Source organism: Apteryx rowi, unplaced genomic scaffold, assembly GCF_003343035.1.
Source record: "Apteryx rowi isolate R43461 unplaced genomic scaffold, aptRow1 scaffold_62, whole genome shotgun sequence".
In the NCBI taxonomy this organism is placed as follows: Eukaryota; Metazoa; Chordata; class Aves; order Apterygiformes; family Apterygidae; genus Apteryx; species Apteryx rowi.
The window spans coordinates 2,043,417-2,057,412 of NW_020450894.1; the positions used below are offsets into that span (position 1 = coordinate 2,043,417).

At 38.0% G+C, this 13,996-nt stretch overlaps 1 protein-coding gene across 6 annotated transcripts in view; it reads right to left on the reverse strand.

Annotated features, from left to right (window-relative positions):
* BRAF (B-Raf proto-oncogene, serine/threonine kinase) overlaps positions 1 to 13,996 on the reverse strand; it is an 88,646-nt gene that overhangs the window by 35,565 nt on the left and 39,085 nt on the right. For all 6 annotated transcript variants that reach the window (XM_026083919.1, XM_026083917.1, XM_026083915.1 and 3 more), the window contains 4 exons: positions 8,148 to 8,251; positions 7,296 to 7,398; positions 5,854 to 6,002; positions 4,631 to 4,750 (listed from right to left, as the gene is read on the reverse strand). In XM_026083919.1, the coding sequence (XP_025939704.1) occupies positions 4,631 to 4,750; positions 5,854 to 6,002; positions 7,296 to 7,398; positions 8,148 to 8,251 (476 nt within the window). The remainder of the gene's footprint in view (positions 1 to 4,630; positions 4,751 to 5,853; positions 6,003 to 7,295; positions 7,399 to 8,147; positions 8,252 to 13,996) is intronic.

Here is a 13,996-nt window from a genome sequence, read left to right on the forward strand (position 1 = left end):
GTGTGTCTCAGCGATGATTAGCCACAGGGCTCGGCGTAGTACACACTGCTTATCTGGCAGATCGCTTGCAATAGTTTCTGATGGGTATCTGCAAAAACTTGTGTCAAACTACCAGAACCTTTTTTTCGTTCACACTAAAGTTTGATTGGCTTTGGTTCTGTTGCTGCCATTAGCCAGGAGCATGGTGGCACTTTCATGTTGAAACAGTTTTTTTTAAAACTGTTAAGCATCCTGGGTAGAGTGCTACAGGGTATTTCAACTGCAGTAGCAACTAGGCAAACTGCATATTTGTGAGGTCAAACATCCTATAATTATTGTGGTACCCCAATGATATTGCCAGAAAACAAAACAAAAAAACCCACAAAGCAATTTCTTTCTTTCCCCACCTCCGCAACACGGAAAGGGTCGATAGCACCAAATCAAATGTACATTTTTGGATAAAAGGACAGCAGTGCAAGCTGGTAACTGCAAGCTACAGAAGATCACTTCCAGAGCACCCTATGCAGAAGTCAGTCTAAAAATGCCATAGGAGAAGTCTTTAACAGTCATAACTTAATACGGATTACAGCATTTTTCCATATCATGATAATTTGCTGCTTTCATCCATGTCAGTTTATAGGTAATAGTATTTGTAAATCAACTCCTAGCACTGTCACAATCGTGTGCATTTACACTGATGTTTGGGTCCATGTCAAAGCTTTGCAATATTTTCGTAAAACTTACAACAGCTTCATATATATGGGGCTATAAAGAGAAACCACATAGCTGCCATTTGTTCTCCAAACTAGGGCTCAGTTCACTAGCATGTTTTTGCAAACAAAAGTTTTGGGGAGCAAGAGGCTTTCCCCTCATATTATACAGAATAAGGACGTTTTTTCATAACAATTCTGGCACCAGGCCCTTTTCTGCTGAGCAAGACCGCATACCAGTTTGGGTATCATAGGTAGTTTGCTAACATTTGCACGGAGCGATCTGGAAAAGGTATGATGCCAGAATCTTTAGGGAAAAGCCTCATCTTTGTTTTACGTAATGAAACACAAAGGTTTTCCTCACCAAAGCACATATGGATCTAAGTGGTGATGTAGTACTAAAGGTAATCATGTAAGATTTTTTTTTTTCTTGGCTTTTCAGAACCTTTTCTAGACATTTAAATATCTTCATCTGAGGCAGAATGATCAGTGAACATTTGTAAGACTGAAAGGAAAGCAGAGGTGTTTAATCACAGGCTAGAGGCTACTATAAGACAGGGGCTGGCAAACTTCCCAAAATGGTGCACAGACTATCCCCCTTTCTTCCTCTAAGTCAGAGATTAAGTATGTCGGGAAATGTTGCTTTTCACAGTGTTGCCAGCCTGCTTAGTGGCAGTATCCTGCCTCAAAAGCAAAGGTAGGAGCTTAAAGCTCCTACCAAGTCCAGCCTGCCTCTGTGCTATTTAAAATCTGCCCATGCGCCCCCCTACCACCCATTCCATAGGTTACTTACCCTGCCATAACATCTGCCTCATGAGTTTGCTGAGTTTTGCCCAACATCATCTGAGAGAATAGATGGAAGTAGAAAAAGAAAACTTTGGAATATTATGAAAAGCTAATCTCTCTCCTTTTCATATATCTGCAAGATCCAGGGAACTGTGTTCAGAGAAGTTCAGTGCTCACACTTTACGAGCAAAGATACACAGAAAACTTTATGATAGTGCAATGAATAAAATGAATACAATGTATTATATACAGTTTGTGTATTTCAATTTTATTACAAATGGCTGTTATTAGGGAGACCTACACTTTAATAATTCTTTCCAGCTAAGTGCAAATTATAAAGAAAATTACTGCTTTAGCACAAAAGAAGAGTGCAAATTTTAAGAACTAAAATGGGACATGAGAACTAACGTGGAGGCTGAACACGTTTGTGCAGAGGGTTCAGAAATGTGCAGGTCGGACCATATGTGCTCCCTTATCTCAGGGTGGAAGGTTTGGAGGGACTGTCTATTGCTTACAATTGGAAGAATGAAAGGCTACAGGGCTGGGCTGGTTTAGGATGTTATGCATGAACAAAGTGCAAAGTTCTCCAGCATGCTTGTCAGCTTTTGCATCACGTCCAGTGCTTTTTTTCTGCATGTCTCTCTCTTTCCAATTACTCCATATGATCCTTTGACAATTTCTCAGCATGTCACATACGCCTTTGCTCTTGAGCTTGTCTTGCAACACGAACTCTTCCCTTCAATCTTTGGGCATTTTGCCTGCTGCTGGAATCCCTTTACAAGGCTAAAGATGAAGAAAGATGTTTGCCTTCTCTTTCCTCAGGTTTATCAACCAATCAGTAACATCCCTTCCTCTGTAGGCTGTCATGCAAGACGCTAGGAGAACAGAGAAATCAAAGGAGCAATTATTAAACTATTATAATAGTCACTGTACCAACAGCGATAAAGCGTTAATTCTTCATATTTTCAATCTCCTTCCCTAACTCTAAAGTTTTTTCCCTTATGCTCTTCCCAGTCAAAATAACCTCAAATATCAGACTTTTTTGCTTCCAGTTGGGCCTTTCCCCCATACCTTTTCCAGTACCCTTTAAAAAAACTGTGTCTAAAAGTAAGTGTTCTTATAGAGAAGGCCAGTAATTTTATTTACTCAAAAAATTTCAGAGAAATCAATATTTGCACAACTGTATCTTGAAGAGGCCAAGAAGTATCATTAAAGAAAGGCAAAAGAGTAACTGGAAAAAGATATGGACAGTGCTTTGTGCTAATATGATAGTGTCTGTGCTGCTTCTGTCATGGAAATACTACCAACACAGATGTTCAAGGAAAACTGCATGATTTAGTAAACATGCATACTAGTCACGAACTCCAGCTGATAATCATAAAGCATGTTCCAAAATAAAAAGAATTCTGAAGGCACGATATATGCCTTATTTTTGTTTAATAATGAAACTACAGCAAGGTAAAGAAAGCAAAAGATAGAAAGCTAAAAAAACTTTTACAGCTTCTGCAACCACAAGCCTTTACAGATGCAACACTTTGAAAAAGATCCTTAATCTCAACTGTTAAGGTTATTTTTAACTTCACATATATGAAAATGTTAACATTTAAAAACATTAACACATTAATAAGCTCTGGTCTCACAACTTTTCCTTTATGTTTTTGCTTCGCAAAAACAAGAGCACCTGAAGTAGTACATGCATCAGTTAAAATCATCTACCCTGTTGCATGCTCATAAACTGCTGAGAAACCACAAATGTGTGAGGGTAGAGGCAGCAGAAAAGTAGGAGAATTTAGCATATAACAGCATTAGGATTGGGGCTATATAATGCCTTCTGTTTTCCAAAGGTGTTTAACATATTTGGTATGAACAAGCTCCTTCATAGATTAATAGCTTTGGCTTGGTTATAATTTCAGATGCACTTTGCGAGAGCCAGAGTCTGCTTAGCTCAGACAATCACAGCTAGCACAGCAATGGACTTGTTACTACAGCAGATTGTGGACATATGCAGGATGTAAAAGCAGTATCCACTACCTGGAGAAAGCACTTCCAAATTTGCCTGAAACACAGAAAAAGTACAAACAATAATATTATCTCCTTTTTTACTTACCAAATGTGGTTCCCTCTGCAGCACTGTCAATCTAGTTCCTGGGAGGTATCAAATTTGATCCTTCATGAAAAAAGTCTTGGCTGTCCAGGGAATTTTTCCTCCAGAGTCCATAGGTGCCTGTGTAGTTTCCAACTGTGCTTCGGCTTTTGTTTGGGCACAATGCTCAGTATTCCAAGACAGCCTCTTTGCCAAAATTCAATACATCTCCACACAGCATGCACACGTCCTAGGAAAATTTTCTGAAGGCTTTTGTCTTTGGTGTTTTTAGTAAGTCTGCATCAGGTTTCTTGACTTTGATGCACATTCTTGAATTACCCTTTTCTGGATTCTTGCTCAACCATCTAGTGCTAGATATCAGCAACCTGTTAGCTACTGGGAGTATAATCTAAATATAATCAAATATTTGTTCACAGAGCAAAGGTCCAGAATCTTTGTTGGAAATACAGGGGATGGAGGATGTGATGGATTTTAGAAGTCTGATTTTAGAAAAGCTGGATCTGCAAACAGATGCTCTTCGTATATGCCAACATTTAAACAGGAGGAAGGAAGCTGGTCAGGAAGATCCCAAAGCAATGTGTATGTGGAAAAGCTACTAAAGCGGTATTAAGAACCTAGAATTGGCATCTGTTCACACCAATCTTATAGTGCTGTGGCTTATTCAGAAACAGAGGTATGTCACCTCAAAACAAATCACAGTTTGATAAGACATAAAATAATTTGTGATGATATAGTTTTGGTTTACATTAAGTATAAAATCTTTCCAGTTTAGACCAGGTCTAAGCTACTATAGAAAAGAAGGCAGTTTAACAGGTAAGGCCCCAGTTCTACACACACTTATGCACATGCTTAACTGTTAAGCTCACTGCTAATTTATGTCATTCATGTGAACGAAAATATCCACTTCCTTAAGGTTAAGCATAGGTGGAAGTATTTGCATGACAAGTCCGATTACACAGATGTAGAGAGGGTTGCAAAGCAGTATTTAGAGTGTTTCTAAGCATACAGTACTGAAACGTTACGTTATTAAACAGCAGGAATAAGGTCATACCCAACAGAATCTGAGGGGGGCAATGAGGAGTACGATCCAGATGCTGGGGTGGTCTCTCCCAAGGAGGTCTCCTCCTGCGGTATGGGGTGATGCTCAAAGAACTTGGAGACAAACAACAAACTGCAAGGCAAGAACAAAACAAAAACAACCTAACTTGTGTAAAACCCTGAGGCTTTACAACACAACACTCAAGGATTAAAAAAAGCCACAGATCAAATTCTAAAACAAAGACTATGCTAACACATGAACCTGCAAGTTTTGTTAAAATATCATTTAATTCACAATGGATCGAAACATCATGCTTTAAACACACCTTTATGGAAAGCAGTTCTTGAATCTTTTACTCAAAAGTGTAAACATCTGGTTCCTCAAGAATACACAACTTATATTATAAGTTGGGTCACAGGAAGTTAACTGAATGCCTGCACTGATGTAATGCCAAAACCTACTGCCAGATGGATAAAGTCATTTCATCTACAACCCTGAGCACATAATCTAGAGGCGCCCAAGCAAACGCAGTTACAAATACCAACATAAGCAGAAATTAAGTTTATTCCTGGGGGAAGAAAAGGAGCATTTTAAGAGATTCCTCATATGAAAGTCTATTTAAAAGACCTAATAAACTCTGTTGAAACAGATCAGATACAACAGAGCGAGTTCACTACAGAACCTTAACCTGCATTACAAAGCCTTACACAAATGAATCAATACTTAAATTCAAGAACACATGAATGTTTTGGGCATGCTCTTTTGTATTTCTTACCTAGGTATTTAAAACTCACTAATGGATTTATTTTCAATCATTGCAAAACCAACTGCAACTTAACCTTATTAAACTAGTGTCTCTAACATTTTTTTTTTTCAGGTCAGAGAGAATAGACCTACAACTAAACTTTTAAACAGAGACCTAGCCATCACATAATAAAGAACCAGTTTTGATCAGGAACAACATCTGGAACAATGAGAAGTTTGTCTGATACAGTCAAGTGTTTAGCCACCCCATTCATCCTTCAAAGAAAGCATTTCACAGTCCAGCAGAAAAGNGCTTGTCTGAACCAGCAGAGAGACAATACGAATTATGCAGTCTCACAAGAACAGTTGAGCTCCTATAATTTTTCAGGCATCTCCCTTGACTTCCTGAATTACAGCTGTCAGTGATTTCTTACGTTAAATATATAAGCTTAATAAAAGTCTCCATTTTAAAACAAGTTATGATGACTTACTCAAGTTGGTCATAATTAACACACATCAGTGGCACTTCTGTACTACAGCGCTGGTGAAATTTATAGCCACATGTCTGGCACCGGAATCCCTGGAAAAGCAGCTTTCGACAAAAGTCGCAGAACGCTAACGTGAAGAATGTCTTTCGAACCTATGTTGTCAAAAATAATCATGTTAAGTAAAGTGGTTCTGTAAGCCTAAGATGGGCTACTTGCTTTTACCTCCCTCAAATATACTTATAAGGCTCTTTTTTGACACTGAAGCTCTGGCTTTAAATACTGAACAGATTTACAAAATGGTTGTCTTTTATTTCAAATAATCTTTAAGCATTAAAATATTCTTTCAACAATTTACTGGAATTAATGCTTCACTTCATTACCAGCAAGAAAAACAGCAACAAATCTAAAGCAAAACAGCAAGCTATTATCATGCTAGAGAAGAATAAAACATTCAGAATTTAACTGGATACAATCTATAAAAATAAAAACTGCTGAAAAATTGTCTCATCTTCTAATTTTTCCAGCAGCCAAATGACATTTTTATCCAACATTCACAGGACTGGAAATACACAAATTACTTACATATTGTTTGCATATATAGTTACATATGTAGTTTTAATTTTGATTACTGAAACTCAAACATTACAATCATGAGAAAGGTAAAAACATCCATATTTTAGGGGAAAAAAAATCTTCAGTTTCATTTTAAAATTTAATAATACTTGGCATAAAAATACATTCCAGCAGTATTACTACATGTAATAACCAAAATCTTAAAAGAAGGGTATCAAAAAAAAATGTTTCTAAGTTTACTATACTTTCATCTAACTAACCATAGCCAAACTAGCTTGTTCAAGTAAAATAGCTTAAGCAGCTTGAAAGTAGATTTATTTATTTTAAATAAAAGTCTTTCTTCTCAATGTGATCAACATTATTTCCACGATTTTGTATGAAGCTGGAATGTTTTGGATGGATTCTGTTTAGCAGCTTCCATTTACGTGGTGCCTTATCAGGTCAAAACATATTTGTGCACTAGCATCACTGATGACGTCAGCACCACTCTGGGAATAGTTAGTTCATTAGTTAATTGCTGCTGCAGAGCCAGCAGGGAGGCACAGAATACATTTTATAGATACAGCAATACAAAAATAGTAGATTATTATTACAGCTCTGCAATGCAGTGCTGATTTAAAACCTCTACATTTTTAGATTTTAGAGGGTATATTCCATCCAAATGTGAAAGTTAGGGAAATCAAGTTCCCTTTGACACTATTTATTTCAATTGCAATTAGATATAATGCACCTTAAGCTACTGCAATCAAAACTTCTTTTGCAACCCCTCCACAAGCCCAAGGCACAAAATATTGTTCCCACTCATTAATTTGAAATTGAAAGTACAAAATTGATTTAACTCTATTCAACATTTAATGAAAACCAGTACATACAAAATTGTGTGTTGTGAGTGGCACGTTCTCCAGGACTTCCACGTGCAACTCCTCTCCTGTGAGCCAGGATATGTCAGTGTCCCAGCCAATCGGCTTCTTCTCTCTAAAGCGTGAATAAGACTTTCATTAGTGCATAAGCCCTTGCAGTTCTCTTGCAGAAGATGTGAGAAGTTGAGATCAGGTAGCAAGTTGCACTGTGAAGGTTTGGTACCCAGTCTTTTGCCTCTGGAAGCTTTAATGACAGGACATTAAACTTAGCACACACCAAGGAAAGCACATCCCCCTGGACAAGCACCATAAAAGAAATCCACTTTTTTCAAATCAGTTTCAGTGATAGCTGTTGCTTTGGCTACGAGGTGATGGATACCTCTCTAATCAAAAAGTGCTTGTGAAACTACCTGTTCCTTAAAGGGTTCCAAAGGACTCTCTAGTTTTGTGTAGTCATATAGCTTTTTAAGGCTGGAAACTCAATTAAAATTTTTTTCACAAGAATTCTATATCCAGTTAAGATTGCACTATAACTAGGTCAAACAAAACCAAAACGTTAAAATAAAAAAAGCTGTTTAATAGTTGTTTGGTTAGCATGAGTTTGGTTAATATAAATTTGGTTAGCATTTTATAAACACATATTACTCTATATTATGTCTGTTCTTGAAGTGATAAAGATTAAACCTTTTTCTAGGAGTCGGTCATCCTTTCTAGGCATGTCTTTGCAGCACAACACATTTTAGCGCACACTGTCATATTATTCTTAACTTTGAAAATGACTTTCACAATGTTAGATAGAATTGGCCATGCTGGTTAATTCCAAGAGAAAGTTGCGAGAGCAAAAACATCACACACAAACCATACCCATCCTGTATTCTGTAAACAGCACAACATTCTGGAATAAGACCTCTCATCATCAGAGCTTTCTTCAGGCTGTCTCGGACTGTCACCCCACATCTTGCCGGAACCTAGAGGTCAAATGTAAAACAAAGGAGTTGGAAAAAGTTCCAGTTCATCCCCCAAACGGATGCAAATGTTTTGACCCTCAAGTGCTAAAAACCACCACAACTTTCAATTTCATGATGCTTTACAGAATACTAGGCAAGAGTTTCTCAAAATCTTTTTTGAACTGTGGAAAACATCATTGGTGAATGTCCTAGAAGTAATCTAGCTCAGCTGTGAGAACCAGCTCTACATTTCTATTGATGTTTTGAACAAAAACTTGACTCGACTCCAGAAGTGACCTTCTACTCTTCTCAGCTTGAATAAAGTGGAGAGACAGCACACAGATAGCTAAAAGCTATGTATATCCATGAAAAGTGCAGGTCAAGCTGTAAAGTTAAGTGGGGCAATATGCCAAAGGGAATTAAAGTGAAATAACTAATAGCTTGGACTGCCCTCAAAAAATCATTATGACAGAAATAGAAAATAAAATGTTTACATTTTAAAACAGAAGATAGGCATGAAACAAGTCAAATAAAATAGCCTGAGTCAGGCAGACCATCACCTCTAACTTTAACCTACATTTGCAACTCTACAGACATTTTTCTAATTTGAAAAAACATACTCCTCTGTTTTGCTTTTTGAAACGTTTAAACATCTAACAGGACTAGATGAATAGAGGAAATGCACACTGAAATTAGTCAAACACAAAGAACTACAAACTGCGCTAACGATGCAAAGTACAGATATTTTCCATGCCTCTAACCTACTCTACCTGTAGGCCTATTTTATAGAAATATGCAAATTATCTCTAGACATACCTATGATTTAATATAATATAGTGTTAATTAAGCCGTAAAGACAGAACAATATATTATCTGGTGACTAAATGTAGTTACTCACTCACTGTTTCTAGAACTATTGACTGAAAATACATAACACTTGAGCTGGTATACGCACTGGGACATTTCTTATATTCACACATAGCATTTCACATTAGCCACAACAAGCTTGAGTCAAATGAAAAAATCCTTACACTTGACCAACCAAAAAGTCTGTACAAACACCTGAGACAATTATAGCTTACTAGAGGGCTAATCCAGAGCCCTCCATAGTCAAAAGAAGTCTCTTAATCAGCATCAGCTGGCTTTAGATCATAGCCTAGTTTTTGTTCCTTGCGTTTAAATTGCCATGTGTATTCAGGGGCCATACATCCTACTTAAGGACAACAATGGAAAGTAGCAGCCTATTCCAAGTAGCTTTGTGAATTCCATTGAAGTTATGCTATATATTGCATTTCTTGGACTCAAACATATACACTCTCAGAAAAGACACATTAAAGGAATCTTTTGCTTCACAATCCTCCTCCCATTAGTACGTAAGCACTCTTTACAGGGTATTTTGTGTTTTTCATCTGATCAACATGTAAACATTTAAGAAGAAAGAATTTCTACTAATTCCCTGGAAAAAAACATCCTGTAACATACTACATTACAATCTTGATATTTAACCTTAACTGTGTTTTATGCATTCTATTACTTCTGAATGTATCTTTTTATTAATCTTATTAACCCCTTCCCATTCCCAAAGTTCACACTGCAGCTTTTGATCACTTGTAGAATTAGGTCATTCCTCCAGCATAAAACATCTTTACCTGTTTCTTAGCACAGCTGTTAACAGGGAGGCCAACAGCAACTATTATTATGAATACTGCCAACAAATTCCCACTGTAGAATTCAGTTCTGTTGCTTAAATCCCTACCAAACTGAAAGTAATTGTTCATAGCATATTTCCCCCTGCCTCCAGCATACATATATTTACAAATACAGAGTAAAGATTTTTTAGATTTGACTAAAATCTCTAAATATTTCAGCCATATGCTCCAACCTCCTACACACAACAGGTCTGATCATGAACCACTTCTACAGAACCAACAAGTATTCTTCAGCCCAAGGCTAAGGAGTATTTTTCCTGTAAGTGCAGCTCCTGCTGGACTGAGGTAGAACCCTGACAGAAACTTCAGCTCTACCTTTCCAGCAGCCTCAATTACTTCACCACTGACACCCATGGTGAAAGAAGAAATTCAAATACTGTGAGGGCAACAGCCAGATCAGGGAAAAAAGGGGGAATGAAGAAAGCCAGGAAACTGGTTGGGCAGGAAGGAGAGAGGGCAGAAAGAGGCAGGACAAACTAAGAATTGGCAAGGAAAAGCATATAGTTACTTGGGTAGGGGATCCCCATCAGTAGCTTGGTGCAGAGCAACTGAGCAGGATGGAGGGAGGATTGACCCAACAGCTACATGAGGCAGAGGGCAGGAAACAAAGATACAATGACCCACCATGCAGGGGGGAACTGGTGCTGGTGGAGCAAAGCCTGTGCCAGAGATGATGAAACAGCCAGGGAAACAACAGACGCAAATACTGAATAAGAAACTTTCCTGCTGGATGAAGAGAAAAGAAAAATCATTTTGGACAAGGAGCACCAAGGGAAGAGACTGGGTTTGGCTGGGGAGAAGCATTAGAACTGAGCACAGAGAGGGCAAAGAGATTCCAGCTTGGAAGAAAACTCCAAGGCAATAAGTATCAAAAGAAACCAGAGTTGTAAAACCTAGACTTAGGTAAGCAAATGGAATGAGACGAGGAAGAGAAGACAGACAGTGCAAGGGGAACTAACTAATATTCGAGAAGAGGTGAAGCATAAGATAAAAAGGGAAGGAGCCTTGTGCTCACTGAAACACAATTTCTTTGTGTGGCATCAGCGCTGGAGGAAGGACAGTGGCGAGCTCCGTTGTCTTAAGACGCAAAGGTCTGCGCCAGCAATCCAGAAGTTCCAGCTCCCTTAATGAATCACACAGGTGTAAATAATGCTACTTCAGGGGAATTTTTTTTAATCCAGCTGAAAACAAGATCTAGGAAGTTACAGACTTCCTTTTAAAATATCATTAAGGTCACAAGGGCAAGTTCTCAAAGCTTAGGAAGTGTCAGAATTAAGGTCGTCTATACCTAAGCAGATGCAACACAACTATGAAAAAGGTGCATTAAATTAAGTTACCTTTCTCACTATTCACTCATGGTTCCTCAGTACTACTTCCCCAGGCTTCTTTCATTAAAATCTGAACCATATTTATGCAACTTGCAATGAGAATCATGGATAGAACATTTGTTCTCTTCACTGCCATTTGCAACAAGATCCCACTAAAAAAAAAAAGTTGGGGAACTGTTTTGATTACTCTTAGAGCCATCAGGATCCTGAATCAGCATAACATTTTGAACACGCATCTACAGAGCACGAGCAAGAAACCAGAAGGCTTAATTAAAAGAACTAAGTACTAGAATAAATCCCTCTAGTACTGATTAATCATTTTCCCAGATTGGTACACTACGGTCTAGCACCATCTGTGTATATAGTCCTTCAGCCCCCTTCTTCGGTGCATACCAGAGCTTGCTGAGAACTAGAAATTCTCCCTGCAAAGAATTCCACATTTAAATCCCTCTTTTTGGTGCAAGAAGAGGATGGTGAAAATCAGTACAATGTTTAAGAAAAAAAAAAAAAACAAAAAAAACCTCCCGTCAGAAAGTAATTTTGAGAGTAATTCAATCTTAATAAAAAACAAAACAGATTTTTTTTCAGCTAACAGACGGGTTCCCCTAAGTAGTTGTTTGGCACCAGCTATGCGTTCCCTATGGAGCGAGCAGGCTCGCCACAAGGCGGGCAGTGGCGGAGGCACAGGCCCAGGCAGGCGGCGAGCAGGAGCTGGCCCAGCACCTCACAGCCCCGGCTGTAGCAGGCTTTGGGCCGCCGGCCAGCAGCCAGACAGCTCCAGCAGTGCAGGCAGACAGTAACCAAAGTGGGTTTATCAATTTTGTCGAGACTTTTGACAGCTTTCCCACAGAGCTTTTTAACTGAATCACATCAGCACTTTTGGATGGTCCGCCATAGGAAAGTTTCTGATCTGCTCTAATCTATACACCCTTATTCTTGCAATCTAGTAAGCTGAATGAAGTTTATACTTTCCTGAATCAGGAAGAGTGTTTAATTTTACTTCAGATCTGTTTATCTGTATCTATCCATTATCTTTTTATCCATCTATTTCTTAATTAAGAGAACCTGAATATATTTCACAACAGTTACTCCCTATAAATTCATGCTACCTATAGTTAAGGGATCCGTTTCCACACTAACTACTACGGATTTTTTGTAAATTACTTATATACCTAATATTTGTAGACCAGAAAAGGTTTAGTCATTTATAAAACTTTGAATATTTGATTCATCAAATAATTTTCTAAAACAAATAGCACAAAAGGGCATGGGCTATACAAAACTAAGGAAGACCGCGCAAGTTCCCAATATAGCCTGCAAGATGTGTTAAGTGCATTGTTTAATAATATACCAGAGAAAGTAATTTACTCATGCACCTTGAATTGAGCAAGTGGCAGTTCAGGAAGACACTAAAACACAAGCTTAACTCTGCAGATGTGAAGTTCCAAGGAAATGAATAAAAGTTATTCCAGTGCCTCTAAACATTCTCAGACCACAACCTTACTATCTAAACAGATTAAACAGAACTGTGTCACTTAATTTGCTCATTTCTTTCACTCATGTAAACGATTTCTATGGACACTAAGTATTCATAACAATATTGCTGATTTATATTTAGTACTGCAGCCACAGGCATTTAAGCAATGCATAACAGAACATGTATTTCTGTAAACCAGACCACTTCTGATTCAGTAAGAAATCAGGGCTACATCCCTAAATAAATCTTACATCACTTTTCTAATATCAGAGCAGAAACTCTGCCATAATCTCAATAAATTAAAAATTATACTAGTGCAGTGTCCAATATTTTATAGCAATCTGTAGAGACTGCCAAACACTTAAAAATCATCGTAAAGGTATTCTCTGAAAGTGGGGACACTGGACGGCTCAGAATATCTAGCATTATAATTCTCAAAAATACTTCGCTGGTTCAGTTCTTTTCCCAGTCCAGCATAGTAGCTCAGCTCACTTTTGTCAAGTTTTATGTAGTTAAATACCTTAGAGCTTCAGCAGAATTATCAACAATTAATCAGAGCACTGGGTACAATAGCTAGAATATTCTAACAGGTGAGGTTTTGAAATATCACTTTGAAGTGCTGGTTTGCTTATGTTAACACATTCAATATCTTGAAAGATAACACACACAGTATGTGTAGGACTAAAAGTGCCAACCACGCGCTCATAAAATTCAACTGCGTTGGGAGAGAAATAAGCCAAGATACTTCTCTTTTAAATACTAGAGCTTGCCTTCTAATGTGTCAGGTTTTCTGGTAAAAATCCAAACTTGAGATCCACATTTAGTTTCTCATCTTGAGGGTGAAGGATAGATGTTTAACCACACCAGTCAGCCACTTCTCACAACACTAACAGATAAAATTAACCCCCTCTGTGGTAAAGGGGACATAGGATGACAGTGAATATAATATTCTCTATAAAATGAAAAAACATGGCTTTTCTGCCACAGTTGTTTTGGATGCTCTGACCTACTTCCAGAGAAAGCAGCATGTAAGCAGACATTCATAATGGAGCATATCAGTAAGACAAATGGAAGACAACTCCATGGCACTGAAAGCTGTTTCCCAAGAAGTTGAACAGAACTTACCCATTTTACTGTTCCATCAAACGCATCCTGTCTAACTTGCAAGGACATCAGTTACCAGCACCCGCACCTCCAACGTGATTAAGGAGTACTCATTTGTTCGACAGAATGGAATAATCTATGTTAACAG